The sequence below is a fragment of the Ornithorhynchus anatinus genome, chromosome 6, assembly GCF_004115215.2.
Source record: "Ornithorhynchus anatinus isolate Pmale09 chromosome 6, mOrnAna1.pri.v4, whole genome shotgun sequence".
Classification (NCBI taxonomy): domain Eukaryota; kingdom Metazoa; phylum Chordata; class Mammalia; order Monotremata; family Ornithorhynchidae; genus Ornithorhynchus; species Ornithorhynchus anatinus.
The window spans coordinates 14,982,382-14,996,738 of NC_041733.1; the positions used below are offsets into that span (position 1 = coordinate 14,982,382).

At 45.9% G+C, this 14,357-nt stretch overlaps 1 protein-coding gene across 7 annotated transcripts in view; it reads right to left on the reverse strand.

The window, feature by feature from the left end:
- The window catches only part of LOC100084604 (exocyst complex component 1-like), an 85,204-nt gene that overhangs the window by 36,989 nt on the left and 33,858 nt on the right, over nt 1-14,357 (reverse strand). For 6 of the 7 annotated variants that reach the window (XM_029067747.2, XM_029067748.2, XM_039912405.1 and 3 more), the window contains 2 exons: nt 11,961-12,110; nt 8,484-8,574 (listed from right to left, as the gene is read on the reverse strand). In XM_029067747.2, coding sequence (XP_028923580.1) covers nt 8,484-8,574; nt 11,961-12,110 — 241 coding nt within the window. The remainder of the gene's footprint in view (nt 1-8,483; nt 8,575-11,960; nt 12,111-14,357) is intronic. The other variant, XM_029067749.2, reaches the window with a different exon arrangement.

Genomic DNA, 14,357 nt, shown 5'->3' on the forward strand with positions numbered 1-14,357 from the left:
CTCTAATCCCAACTTTGCCACTTGCCCGCTGTGTAACCCTGGGCAAGTCACTTGGCTTCTCTGTGCCTCAGTTATCTCATCTGTAAAATGAGGACTCAATGCCGGTCCTCCCTCCCTATTTGACTACGAGCCTTAAGTGGGACAGGGACTGTGTCCAACCTGATTACCTTGTATTGATCACAGAGCTTAGAACAGTGCCTAGCACATAGTAAGTGCTTAATAAATACCATAAAAACATCACTAAAAACTAAAAACCCTGTAGAAGGAATTGTGCATTCAACGAACATTGACGAGAACTGATTTGATTATCATCCTGGAATTCGGGAACTTGGCTGTTTTAATATTAACTGTCTTTGGTGACTTAGACAAGGTATTTACCCTCTCTCTCACAGCCACCAGTTCTATGAGCATCATCTCTGAAACAGGGATAATATTAATATTCTGCCTTCACCTCTATGCTGAACTGATATTTGCTGAAGACTTTCAAGAGACAAATGTACCTCATAAACTGAAAAATTATTTAACTTGATATTCTAATTTTTCCATAACACTTGAATTACACAGACTTGCTTTTCATATTTTTCACAGTATTGCAAACTTGTTTTATATTTCAGAGAACTTCAGTTCCTTTTCTGCCCATCAGTTTATAGATTTAAAATAGAAGTTTTTTTACCAATAAAACTTTTAGTTTTGTCTCATTTATTGATTTTTTAAATAAAGTATGGGCCAAAGAGAGTTTTGCCCATAGTTTTTTCCACCAAACGCCTCATGTGGAAAAAAAAAATCTAATTACATTATCTCAATATTATTCAAGCTAATTTAAAATATTGATCTGATCCTACTAATAAAAATGGACTTCTCCTTGCTAATCCTGTTTCTCATATTTTGATTTGCAGGAGTACTAAGACCTAATTTTAAAGGAATGAGACAGTTGAGAACATTTCTCAGAGCCTGAACTTTTCTGAAGGAAACTTCTAATTGGGAAGTGCTATCTAAAAAAAAGGGCAAGGGAATAATCATGCGGCATTGTCAGTGAAGGAATTACAGTGCAACTGTTGGTCAGTGCATTTACAAATGCCATTAGTTTAGCTGACATTTCTGTAAATAGCGGCCTTCCAAATCCAGAGTTATAGATTTACATTTAATAAGATAGAATATCAATCCAGCCCGAGACTTTCCCTTCTGTCATTTGAAGCCGAGTTTTGATATTAAAAATTAAGTGATCACTAAAAATACCTTAATGGGAATTGGTTTAAGGAGAGGGCATGAAAGACAATTGGATTTTTGTTGTCAGTTTATCTGTGTGGAGAGAGAAAGTGATCCGGAGACTTGACCGCGAATCTATCGGCAGTTGAGAGCTACGTTTTATCACACCTACTGGGAAAGTGGGAGGAAAAGCCAGTCCAACACAAAGTTAGAAGGCAAGGAGTGGCTATTGAAGGGTAGATAACTAGGGTCTAAGCTTCTTGAGGGCAGGAATTGTGTCTACTTATTCTACCGGACTCTCCTCAATCTTTACTACGCTACTCACACAAGAAGAGCTCAATAAAAGCCATGGATTGAATGAGAAGAAAAAGAACTACACAGTACTGTTGCAGGTAAAAGAACAGCTGAATCATTCCTCTCAATATTCTGAAGGCAAAACATTCAAAAACATCTAGCTGGAGATGCAAATAATACACTCTGTCGATCCGCCAATTCCCAAAGTTGGTCTTTGACTCAACTGGATTATAAACTACCTTTCGGGCACCTACTCGTGGCCCAGTGGAAAGAGCAAAGGACAGGGAGTCAGAGGACCCGGGTTCTAAACCCAGCTCCGTAACCTGCCTGCTGTATGACCTTGGGCGTGTTTCTTAACTATTCTGGGCCTCAATTACCTCATCTGTAAATTGGGAATTAAATCCTACTCCCTCCTACTTAGACCGTGAATTCCATGTGGGACGGTGACAGTGTCCAACCTGATTATCTCGTATCACCTCAGGGCTCAGTTTACTCTCTGGCACCTAGTAAGTGCTTAATAAATACCACAATTAATCACTCTTCCAAAACATTCCTTTAATGATACAAATGGCTTCTAACATCTATATTATGAGACAGAGGCTCGGGGAACACTTCCAAACGCCCCATTGTTTTTCATTATTAATAATAACAACAACAATAACAGTAATAGTTGCATTTGTTAAAAATAAATAAATGAATGGTGGTATTGTTAAGCGCTTAGTATGTGCCAAGCACTGTTCTGAGCGCTGGGGGAGGCAAGGTGATCAGGTCGTCCCACGTGAGGCTCACGGTTTGAATCCCCATTTTACAGATGAGGGAACTGAGGCCCAGAGAAGTTAAGTGATTTGCCCAAAGTCACACAGCTGGCAAGCGGCGGAGCCGGGATTAGAACCCCATGACCTCTGACTCCCAAGCCTGGGCTCTTTCCACTGAGCCACGCCGCTTTAAGCGCTTACTATGTGCCAGGCACTGTGATAAGCCCTGGGGTAGATTCAAGATAATTAGGTCGGTTACAGTTAGACCTGCTCGGCTCAGGGCGAACGAGATAGGGAGACGGCAAAGTTGGCAGCCCAAGGGGCTCTTATAAAATAAGAATCCGAAGTCCCAGTTTTCCAGGAACGTATGCAGATTTATGTTGCCACACTAACTGGGAGCTAACGGGAAAGAAACTGTCAAAACACCGGTCCCTTCCTGGAGCTCGATGCGGGCAGAGAATGTGTCTATTTATTGTTATATTGTACTCTCCCAAGCACTTAGTACAACGCTCTGCACGCAGTGAGCTCTCAATAAATACAAGTGACTGACTTCCTCAGTGTAGAATTTTTATGTTCTCAAAGTCAATCGTTAAACTGACCCTCCACCTTGTCTTTTCCAACCTGAATAATCCTTGTTCAGATATTGGATTTGGAGAAGCAGCGTGGCTCAGTGCAAAGAGCCCGGGCTTTGGAGTCAGAGGTCATGGGTTCGAATCCCAGCTCGGCCACGTGTCAGCTGGGTGACTGTGGGCAAGTCACTTCACTTCTCTGTGCCTCAGTTCCCTCATCTGTCAAAGGGGGATTGAGACTGTGAGCCCCACGTGGGACAACCTGATTCCCCTGTGCCTACCCCAGCGCTTAGAACAGTGCTCTGCACATAGGAAGCGCTTAACAAATACCAACATTATTATTATTGTTCCTTCAGCCTTTCCTCAAAAGGTTGAGAAGCAGCGTGGCCTAGTGGAAAGAGCACAGGTCTGGAGGACAGAACACCAGCTAATACCACTTGTCTGTGGTGTGACCTTGAGCAGCTCACTTAACTGAACTGCAAAATGAGCTTTCAATAGCTGTTCTCCCTCCTGCTTAGACTGAGACTCCCTGAGGGACTGAGTCTCTCTGTCTGACTAGATTTTTTTTTTTTTATGGTATTTGTTAAGCATTTTACTATGTGCCAGGCACTGTGCTAAACACCGGGGTAGTTACAAGATAATCAGGTTGGTCACAATCCCTGTCCCACATAGGGTTCACAGTCTTAATTCCCATTTGACAGATGAGGGAACCGACTTGCCCAACTTCAAACAGCAGACAAATGGAGAAGTATTATTTATTCATTCATTCATTCATTCAATAGTATTTATTGAGCGTTTACTATGTGCAGAGCACGGTACTAAGCGCTTGGAATGTACAAATCAGTAACAGAAAGAGACAGCCCCTGCCCTTTTGAGGGGCTTACGGTCTAAATCGGGGGAGGCGGACAGACAAGAACAATGGCAATTGATAGCATCGAGGGGAAGAACATCTCATTAAAACAATAGCAAATAAATAGAATCGAGGTGATGTACATCTCCCCAGGTTCTCTGGTTCCCAGGCCCACTAGGCTATGCTGTTCTCCTTATTAACTCGGATCTACCCCAGCACTTAGAACAGCGCTTGACACCTACTAAATCCTTAACAAATATAACAATAGTAATAATAATAATAATGATCACCTAGGTAGAGCACGGGCCTGGGAGTCAGAAGAACGTGGGTTCTAAACTCAGCTCCGCCACTTGTCTGCTGGGTGACCTTGGGTAAGTCAATTCACTTCTCTGGGCCTCTCTTACCCCATCTGTAAAATGAGATTAAGACTGTGAGCCCCATATGGGACAGGGACCGTGTCCAACCTGATTAACTTGTACCTACCCCAGCACTTAGTACAGTGCCCGGCACATAGTAAGCGCTGCATAGCTGCTATCATCATCATCATCAGTAATATTAATAAAGGCCGTGTCCTTGCTTCGGTATCTTCAGAAAGACTCCAGGACAGAGGGGTTAGCTTTCAAGACAGAACTCCCTTAGACTGGTTGTCATAAGTATTCCTCCTTGGCAGCTTCCTAGCAAGCTGCTTCTGTTTCCTGCCATAGCTGTCAGAGCCCCGCTGCAATAGAGTCTGGCCCTACTCCACTTCTTTCTATCTCTAGAGAACAAGCTCTGAATATAACGCTGACATAAACTTGCAAAACAAAGCAGCTTCCACTCGCAGTTCAGGAAGAAGAGTCTGGAATAGGGGATTCAGCAACAGCTTGACCACTCACTCGATTACCTTGCTACCTCACCTCGCTACTCTCCTACTACAACTCACGTCGTTCCTCTTATGCCAACCTATTCACTGTCCCTCCATCTCGTCTATCTCACAGCCAACCTCTCATCCACGTCCTGCCTCTGGCCTGGAATGCCCTGCCTCATCATATCTGACAGACAATTAATAATAATAATATTCGTTACGCGCTTACTATGTGCAGAGCACTGTTCTAAGCGCTGGGGTAGATACAGGGTAATCCGGTTGTCCCACGTGAGGCTCACAGTCCTACTCCCCATTTTACAGATGAGGTAACTGAGGCACAGAGAAGTGAAGTGACTTGCCCACAGTCACTGCAACTGACAAGTGGCGGAGCTGGGATTCGGACCCATGACCACTGCCTCCCAAGCCCGTGCTCTTTCCACTGAGCCACGCTGCTTCTCAATTACTCTTCCCACTTTCAAAGCCTTACTGAAGACACACATCTCCTCCAAGAGGTCTTCCCTGGCTAAACCCTGGTCACGCGGTCCACGATAGCATTGGGAAGCAGCGTGGCTCAGTGGAAAGAGCCCGGGCCTGGGAGTCAGAGGTCATGGGTTCGAATCCCTGCTCAGCCACTTGTCAGCTGTGTGACTGTGGGCAAGTCAAAACTGGGTTTTGAAGGAAACCTCTAGACTATAAGCTCACTGTGGCCATAGAATGTCTTTGTTGTTGCACTGTAGTCTCCCAAGCACCCAGTACAGTGCTTTGCACACAGTAAGCGCTCAATAAATACATTTGAACGAATGAATGAACAGGAAGGAATGTGGCTTAAATGAAGCAGAGTTGGCGGGCAAATGGCAAGGGACTGAGACAGGGAGGAGGTTAGTTTGGGCAGAACGGAGACCATGAGCAGGATACTAAATGAGCGAGGTAAGGGGAAGCCACTTTAGAAGAGGAGAAATCTATACCGGCAGAGTAGCAGGTCCAAACCAAAGAGGAAGAGAAAGACACCCTGAAGGAAATGGCTGCAAGGAGAAGAATTCATTCAATAGTATTTATTGAGCGCTTACTATATGCAGAGCACTGTACTAAGCGCTTGGAACGTACAATTCGGCAATAGAGACAATCCCTGCCCCTTGACGGGCTTACAGTCTAATTGGGGGAGAAAAAGAAAAAAAGAAGCGCTTACTGTGTGCAGAGCTGTTTACAAAAGAACAAATGCTTCTTTCACATGAGAAATATTTTTTTACAAAATGCTCTACGTAGTCAGATTAACGGCCTAGCCGGGCTAGTATTCCAATAGGAGCCCAAAAGCTCCCTTGGAGAAACAGTGAGGGTTGCCCTTCTTGACATCCATCTTTATGGTTAGGGACAGATCTTCTAACATACAGATTCTTTATATTTTAGTAAGGCCTCACGGACCGCAGCCTCCACCCCTAAATGTGTGTACTTGTTCACACCCTCGGCCCTTAAATGCTTACATGAATATTCAATGGCACCTTCATACACTTGTTCTGATATTGCATCCTGGCGTAGTCATTCTGTTCCCCCATCATTCATACCCACTTGGGAAACTCGAGGAGAGGAAGAGTGACAGAGACAAGACTATGGACAAGGGTGCCCTTGTCTGCCTTCATGCCTGTTAAGTGCTTTCTGGGATCACTTAACCGAAGCGGCCGGGCTCAGCAAAGTTATTCAACTCGGTGCAAGAGGACAAATTCGACACTGCCTTTTGGCTGAACAGAACTGTAGGAAAACGCCTGGCATAGGAATAGCAGTGGTGGTTGGCTTGTTCTCGTCAGGTGCCCCGAATTCATCTGGAAGCTATCCCTGAAGCTGAGTCAGATGACAACTAACCAGGGAATACTGAGTTGTTGTTATTTTTATTTTAGTTATATGATAAAAGCACATCTAAAGGCAGGGAGAGGGAAGAAATCTGGATTTCTAAAAACTGAGGCTGAAGGTGGCGTCTGGACAAGACAAGAGGAGGAGGGGATGAGTAATCCCAATCTGTTGAGAAACTTTCGTTCATTCGATTGTATTTATTGAGCGCTTACTGTGTGCAGAGCACTGTACTAAGCACTTGGGAGAGTACAGTGTAACAGTGAACGAGCAAAAATTTCCATACTGCTGGAATAAAAAGTAGTCCCAGATGAGGGTTCAGACTCTTGCCAGGAGAAGAGGGAAAACACAGATCCTGAGAAGCCGCACGGCCTGATGGAAAGAGGGCAGGCCTGGGAGTCAGAGGGCCTGGGTTCTAATCCCCGCTCCGTCACTTGTCTGCTGGGTGACCTTGGGCAAGTCACATAACTTCTCTGTGCCTCAGTTCCCTCTTCGCAAAATGGATACAACGCCCATTTCCCCTCCTATTTGGCTTGTGGGACCTGATTCTCTCATAGCCAAACAAATGCTTAGAACAGTGTTTGACACATTATAAGTGATTAACAAATACCATAATTATTCTAGAGACCAGGATGTGGGAAGAGATAGAAGTCTAAGGGCAAGTAAACCACAGGTGACACAGAGGCGAAGGGAGTAGGAATATTGGATGCTTTTAATATCTGTCTCCTCCTCTAGACTGTAAGCTCCTTGCAGGCAGGGAAAATTACTATCGACTCCGTTGTGCTGTATTCTCTCAAATGCTTAGCACACAATAATCAATTCCACTGACTGATAAAAGGAAAATAATCAGTGCACATGGAGATGGCAGAGGGGTGGGGGCTGTTCAGAGTGGGGAATCAGCAAGTTTTCACACTCTGAGGAGTAAACAGAACAGCGTGGCCTGAATCCAGGAAGGTCAGTCAGAGCCCAGAATCAAACAGCCAAAAAGGACCTTGAAAATTCACCCTGCCTCCCTCCCCCTGGGTTAAGGGAAACTTCACTATCTTTTTCTTTAAAATCTCTGGAGAAGAATACTCCATAAATTCCCTCATCTAGGCAGACATCCTTTTTTTCCACATACATCTTTTGGTATCTGTTAAATTATTATTTTGATATCTGTTAAATGCTTATTATGTGATGGGCACTGTTCTAAGTGCAAGGGTAGGTAGAAGTTAATCAAATCGACGTCCCCGGATACTCAAATGAGAGAGAGCTGACTTCTCCCCAGCTGCTTAACTGCCTCTCTGATGTTCCCCCCCCTTCAGCACCCCTTTGTCTGCTTTCTTGACCCGGGAGAAATTTTCCTGTAGGAATCAGCAAGTCTACAGCGATGTTCATCGCACGGCAGCTGATGGTCTCCGATGCCTTTCAATTCCCTCTGAGCTCCCTTTGGCTGGGCTCACGCTATTGATATGGATTGGAAAATAATGCTAATCCGCCATCGGCAGTAGCATCTTTGAATATGAAGGACACCACCACATTCCACCTTCATCCTGAATAGTTACAGAAAAGCCCAGAGCTCTCACCGTGAAGATTTCCAGATGAGAAAGCCGACGCTTCCTAACCAGTGAAGCTGAACGGGTGACATCGTTTCATCCATCAGGCAGAAATGATCAATCAGTCAATAGTATCTATCGAGGGCTTACTATGTGCAGAACACTACACTAAGCACTTGGGAGAGTACACGACAACCGAATTAGCAGACACATTCCCTCCCCACAACAAACTTACATTCTAGAGGAGAAGAGGTCACTTGGAGCTGAATGTGGTCTTGCATTAGCTCATAGAGAACTAGAATTATGCCCATGTTATCTGTCTTTTCGATATTCCCATTAGATGCTCTGATTTACTCCCTCCATTTCAGCCCCACGGCGTTTATGTACATACCTAGTATTTATTTATATTAATGTCTGAGTCCCCTTCGAGACTGTACGTTAGTGTTATATTGTACTTGGTACGGTGTTTCTCATACAGTAAACACCAAATGAAGATTGACCGATGGCGATATCGGGAACTTCCCACATCGTTCTTCCCCACCAGAGAAACACTTGCTCTAGTTCGAAGTCCCCCCTCATGACACTTCTTACTTTCTTTTGGTCTCTCTAGCAGCATTCTCGCCCGCTCAAAAAACAGCCTGATTTGCCTCTCGTAGAGTTTGCTGAGGTTTCTGGTATAGACCTGGGGGGGGGGGGATAAAGATGGAAATACCAATCACTCTTATTTATTACTGTTTTGCCCACCTCCTCCTCACCCTCAGGACTGAGGAAGTGCCTTCTCTGCATTTCCACAGCTTCCTCTCATTCACTGATCCACTGCCGTTGAGTGTTGCAAAAAGATGGCAGAGAAGGTTCTAGAATGATGGGCAGAGATAGCTTTAAGCAGCACAGAGATAGCAATCCTCTGGCAGTGAATTCATAGACCGGGACCCACATCCCTTATGCTACCAACCCGTACTGCTCAGACACCGAGACGGCCTCAGATTTAGGATGAATCCGCTAAAATCAAACCCTTCCGGAATAATTAATCTCTCCCCGCACCTCTATCTCTACAATTCACGCCTCCTAGTGAAAGAGACAGATTTGCCTGCTTCCCGTGATGTTTGTCTAAGATCATTACTTTCTTGTGATTTTGACACTTTCCTCATTACATTATCACTAGCCTGTCTTACATTCTTGGCATTTATACTGCAACTGCAGGAGAATACTTCAGAAATGCTTCCAGATACTGTATTTTTCTAACCGTATCTTTCTTATGGGGGTGACGGGAGTTTAACTCAGCACATTACTATCCAAAATGGGTAAAGAAGTGGGGACTGTAAACTATTCTCAGCTTCTCGGAATAGGAAAGGGGTGGAGGGGAGAGAGAAATCACAGATTCGAAGCAAATGGCAAGGGAAGAAATCCAAAGAAACCATGAGGGAAAAGTTGGGAAATGGAGGAAACTGGAAAGACTCAGCCTCCGTGCCTGCCACGACTAAGAGAGGACTATATTTCCGAAGAGAATCGGGCAGAATCTTCGACACCCGTAATCTCTGGCCAACTCTGAATGGATGCGTTCTTACCCGTATACATTTTCACTCACAGTCTGCTAGATCGTAAACTCTCTGAGGGCAAGGATTACATCTACTAATTTGGTGGTACTTTCCCAAGGTCTTATTAGTCATCCACTCATTCATTCATTCAGTTGTATTTATTGAGCACATACTGTGTGCACAGAGCACTGCCTTGAGGGCATGGAAGAGTACAGTATAATAATGAATGGATACATTCCCTGCCCACAAAGAGCTTACATTCTAGAGGCGGAGACAGGCATTAATGTAAATAAATTTTTCATATCCGACAGACCACCGCTTGTCCCGTCTTCAAAGATCTATTAATAAAATCATATCTCCTCCAAAAAGACTTCTCCGACTAACCTGCCCTTTCTCTGTCCTATTTGTCCTCCTTTCTGTGTCTTTTGAACACTTCAGACTGCATATCTTAAGCGTTTTAACACTTGCCCCGACAGCGAGTACATATCCTTACGCTCTGCCGATTCCCTATCTGTAATTTATTTTCATGTCCGTTTCCCCCGTCATTTAAGTTTCTTGAGGACAGGGATCATGTCCACCATTGCTCTAGACTGTAAGCTCGTTGCGGGCAGGATATGTGCCTGTTTATTGTTATACTGTACTCTCCCATGTGTTTAGCACAGTGTTGTGCACACAGTAAGCGATCAATAAATGCTATTAACTGACTACTGAATTGTTCTCTCCCAAGTGCTCAGTATGGTGCTCTGGGCAGAGTATAACACTTCATCGATGTCACTGACCGATTGATTGCTCAGTACACAGTAGGGGCTCAGTAAGTAGCACGGTGTGGTGGATAGAGCATGGGCCCAGGGGTCAGAAACACCTGGTCTCTAATCCCGGCTCTGCCACTTGTCCGTTGTGTGACCTTGAACAAGTCACTTGACTTCTCTGGGCCTCAGTTACCTCATCTGTAAATTGGGGATTAAGACTGTGAGTCCCACATGGGACAACCTGATTATCTTGTGTCTACCCTCGCGCTTAGAACAGTGCTTGGCACATAGTAAGCACTTAACAAATACCGTTATTATTATTATTATATGGCCACTCTAGGAAAAGGTCACGCTAAACTACGTCAGAAAGAATGCTATGTGGGTTTTAGAGCATTATAGTATGAAAGTGCAAAGGTACTACCCAGAAAAACCCTGTCTGTGTTAATTGGGTTAGGATCCCGGCTCTGCCGCTCGTCAGCTGTGTGACCGTGGGCAAGTCACTTAACTTCTCTGTGCCTCAGTTCCCTCATCTGTAAAATGGGGATTAACTGTGAGCCTCACGTGGGGCAACCTGGTGACCCTGTATCTCCCCCAGCGCTTAGAACAGTGCTCTGCACGTAGTAAGCGCTTAACAAATACCAACATTATTATCAGCAATAGAAATAGCTACATTTATTGACTGCCACAGCCCAACACATATTGGGGTCAATCTTGACTAGAAATTGACTAGGAATTCCAGGGACTGAGGATTGTGCGACGCCACTAGGGTGGATGGGATTAGAACCAAATGGTCAATCGATCAATCGGGGCATTTATCGAACATTTAATGTGTGCCGAGCACTATATTAAGTGCTTGGGAGAGTACCATAAAATAGAGTTGCTAGGCACTTTCCCTGCCCACAGAGCGTTTATGGTCTAGAGGAGAAGTGGGATTTAACACCGGCCATTAGGTAAATAGCTGCTCTGTCAGATTTCACTGACCTCTAGACTGTAAGCTCCTTGCGGGGAGGGAACATATTTACCAACTCTTGTATCTTTTTAATAGTATCTGTGAAGCACTAATATGTCCAACCTAATTACCTTGTATCTACCCCAGAGCTTAGAATGGTGCTTGGCACGTGGTAAGCGCTTAACACACACCCTGTCGTTATTATTATTATCATTATCGTTAGAACGGGAGAACCGAGGCACAGAGAAGTTGAGCGATTTGCCCAAGGTGACACCGCAAGAACTCGGTAGATCCAGGATTAGGACCCAGGTCCTGTGACTCCCGGGCCCGTGCTCTTGCCACTAGGCTGTGCCGCTGTAAGGGACGTTGTGCCCCGGCTCTGACCCGCCAGAGTTTCAAGGCTAAGGCTGTGTTTCCGCGAGTATGGTATGCGCCTTGGACATGCGCAGATTTAGCTGGCGAACACCCTATCTAAGCTATTTTGCTTTTGTAGCGATGTCACGCGGCATATAAAGGGGTGGCTCTGGTTAGGCGGGGTGTGGTGCGTCTCCTGTGCCTTGCCGCCACCCAGGGCCTTCCCGTAAGTACCTTCCCCAGATAAACCACCTTTATATAGATCTCACTAAGCCTGACTGGCGTGGTCTGCTCCCTTTACCGGAATCTGGGCAACTTGACGGCAAGGCTTTCTGCATTGTGCTCTCCCCACTGCTCAGTACAGGCAGCAGACACTCAGTGAACAACATCGGTAGACCGGACTCAACAGAGCCAACGCCACACTGTCGGTGTCACCGTCTCGCCTCCGGAACGCACGGGAAACACTCTGTCACCTGCGTACCTTTGGCAAGTCTTGAAACAGGGCCGGGTTGGTATTCTTCAGCCAGGTCATAAGGGGGACAAAGAGCAACAGATCCCGGTGGCGGTCCCCATGGCTAGGGACGATCAGCTTCCTCTCTGGTCGCATCACCCAGGAGACGTGACCCCTCCCCTGAAACGACAGCAATGTACTCCAATCTTATCTTGTCCCAAACTCTCTTCATTTCTCTCAGAGCTCCAAGTCTCAAAACTTCCAATGTGCTTCTGACACAACTCATTTGCGGGAATAAAGAGGGAACGCATCGATCTTCCGGAAAATCGAGTTGTGACCGGCTGAGGTCGGGGAGGGGCGGTTCTTCTTTTTTTTTTTTTTTGATATTGGTTAAGCGCTTACTACGTGCGCTGGGGCAGATACAAGGTCATCAGGTTGTCCCACGGGGGGCTCACGGTCTTCATCCCCATTTTGCAGATGAGGTAACTGAGGCACAGAGAAGTGAAGTGACTTGCCCACAGTCACACGGCTGACAAGAGGCAGAGCCGGGATTCGAACCCATGACCTCTGACTCCCAAGCCCGGGCTCTTTCCAGGAAACAGGATGGAGGGTAAAACAAAGAGCCATGGGAAATTACAGCTGAGGGAATGGTCAGATGACTCCCCGTGGGCTGTGTGCGGGCACGTGGGTGTGTTCGTGTATGTGTGTTCGTGCGGATCCATCTTTCGTTAGAAACCGCAAAGTCTCTGCAAACACGGATCTCGATCAGGTGGCTCAGGGGAGCAGTATCCAAAAATCTACAAGCCACATCTGCCAAGGTGTCCAAACGCGAGTTAAAAATAGAAGAAGGGAGGAGGACCGGGTGAGGGAGTGGGTGGAAATACGCTGGAAATCCAGCTTCTTTTATAGGCAGGAGTCACTGGGCAACTTGGGAATCGAACTACTTAAATGGAGATTATCACTGCTCTGGCAGGGAAGCAGACTTGTTCTATTAAAGGAAGGACTTCGAAAGTCAACATGGACTTTTTTAAATGGAATTTGTTAAGCATTTCCTATGTGCCAGGCACCATTCCAAGTGCTGCCGGGTTAAATACAAGGTAATCAGGTCGGACACAGTCCCCGTCCCACGTGGGACTCAGAGTCTTAATCCCCATTTTACAGATGAGGGAACTGAGGCCCAGAGAAGTGAAATGACTTGCCCCAGGTCACACAGCAGACAAGTGGCAGAACCGGGAGTAGAACTCAGGTCCGTTGGTGGTTCAGTGGTAGAATTCTCACCTGCCACCTGGGAGGCCTGGGTTCGATTCCCGGCCAATGCAGTTGTCTTCGAGAGAAGCAGCATGGCGTAGTGGATAGAGTACGGGCCTGGGAGTCAGAAGGTCATGGGTTCTAATCCCGGCTCCGCCACTGGTCTGCTGTGTAACCTTGGGCGATTCATTTCTCTGGGCCTCAGTTATTTCATCTGTAAAATGGGGATTGAGATTGTGAGCCCCACCTGGGACGGGGACTGTGTCCAAACCAATTTGCTTGTATCCACCCCATTGCTTAGCACAGTGCCTGGCACATTGTAAGAGCTTAACAAATACCATAATAATAATGATTATTATTAACATTCTGACTCCCCGGCCTGTACTCTATCCACTAGGCCACAGTCTTCGGTGGGGGAAGAGAAAACGCAAGATTGATTGTGGGGTCCAGCTCAAGACCACCTACTGTTCTAGAAGGAACCGCAAGGTAAGCTCGGGGTGAAGTATCCCCCAGAACAAAGGGAGGTAAACAGCCAGAAATTTTCTTCTAAAAACAAGACAGCGGTTATTTCCCACGAAACCCGCCAATCCCGCGCAATGGGAGTCCCTGCGGAATCCCAAATAGATTAAAAATGAAGTTCCCTCTGAGAATGAATCCATCTGTCTCAGAGGCACAGCACTCTGTTGGACAAGCCAGTCCATTTTAACTTAACATGGAGAAGCAGCGTGGCCTAGTCAAAAGAGCACGGGCCTGGGAGTCAGAGGACTTGGGTTCTAATCCTCACTCTGCCAATAACTTGCTGCGTGGTCCTGGGCAAGTCTTACTTCTCTGTGTCTCAGTGACCTCATCGGGAAAATGGGTATCTCTCCAATTTAGATCGTGGGGCCCATGAGGGACGGGGACCGTGTCTGATCTGAGCAACTTGCATCTACGCCAGTACAGTGCTTGGCGCATAGTAAGCGCCTAACAGACACCATTGAAAAAACAAAATCAAAGAAGATATCATCATGAGCACTGTTTATTCTCTGACCTCCCTTTAAATATATTTTTAAACTAATCCTCAGGGCAGGGGGGTCTCGTCCTTTTCCTCCACTTTACTCTTCCAAATCCTAGTACAGTGCACTGCACTGGGGGGGAGTTCAGTAAATACCGGCGATTAATTTATAGGTTGATTGATTG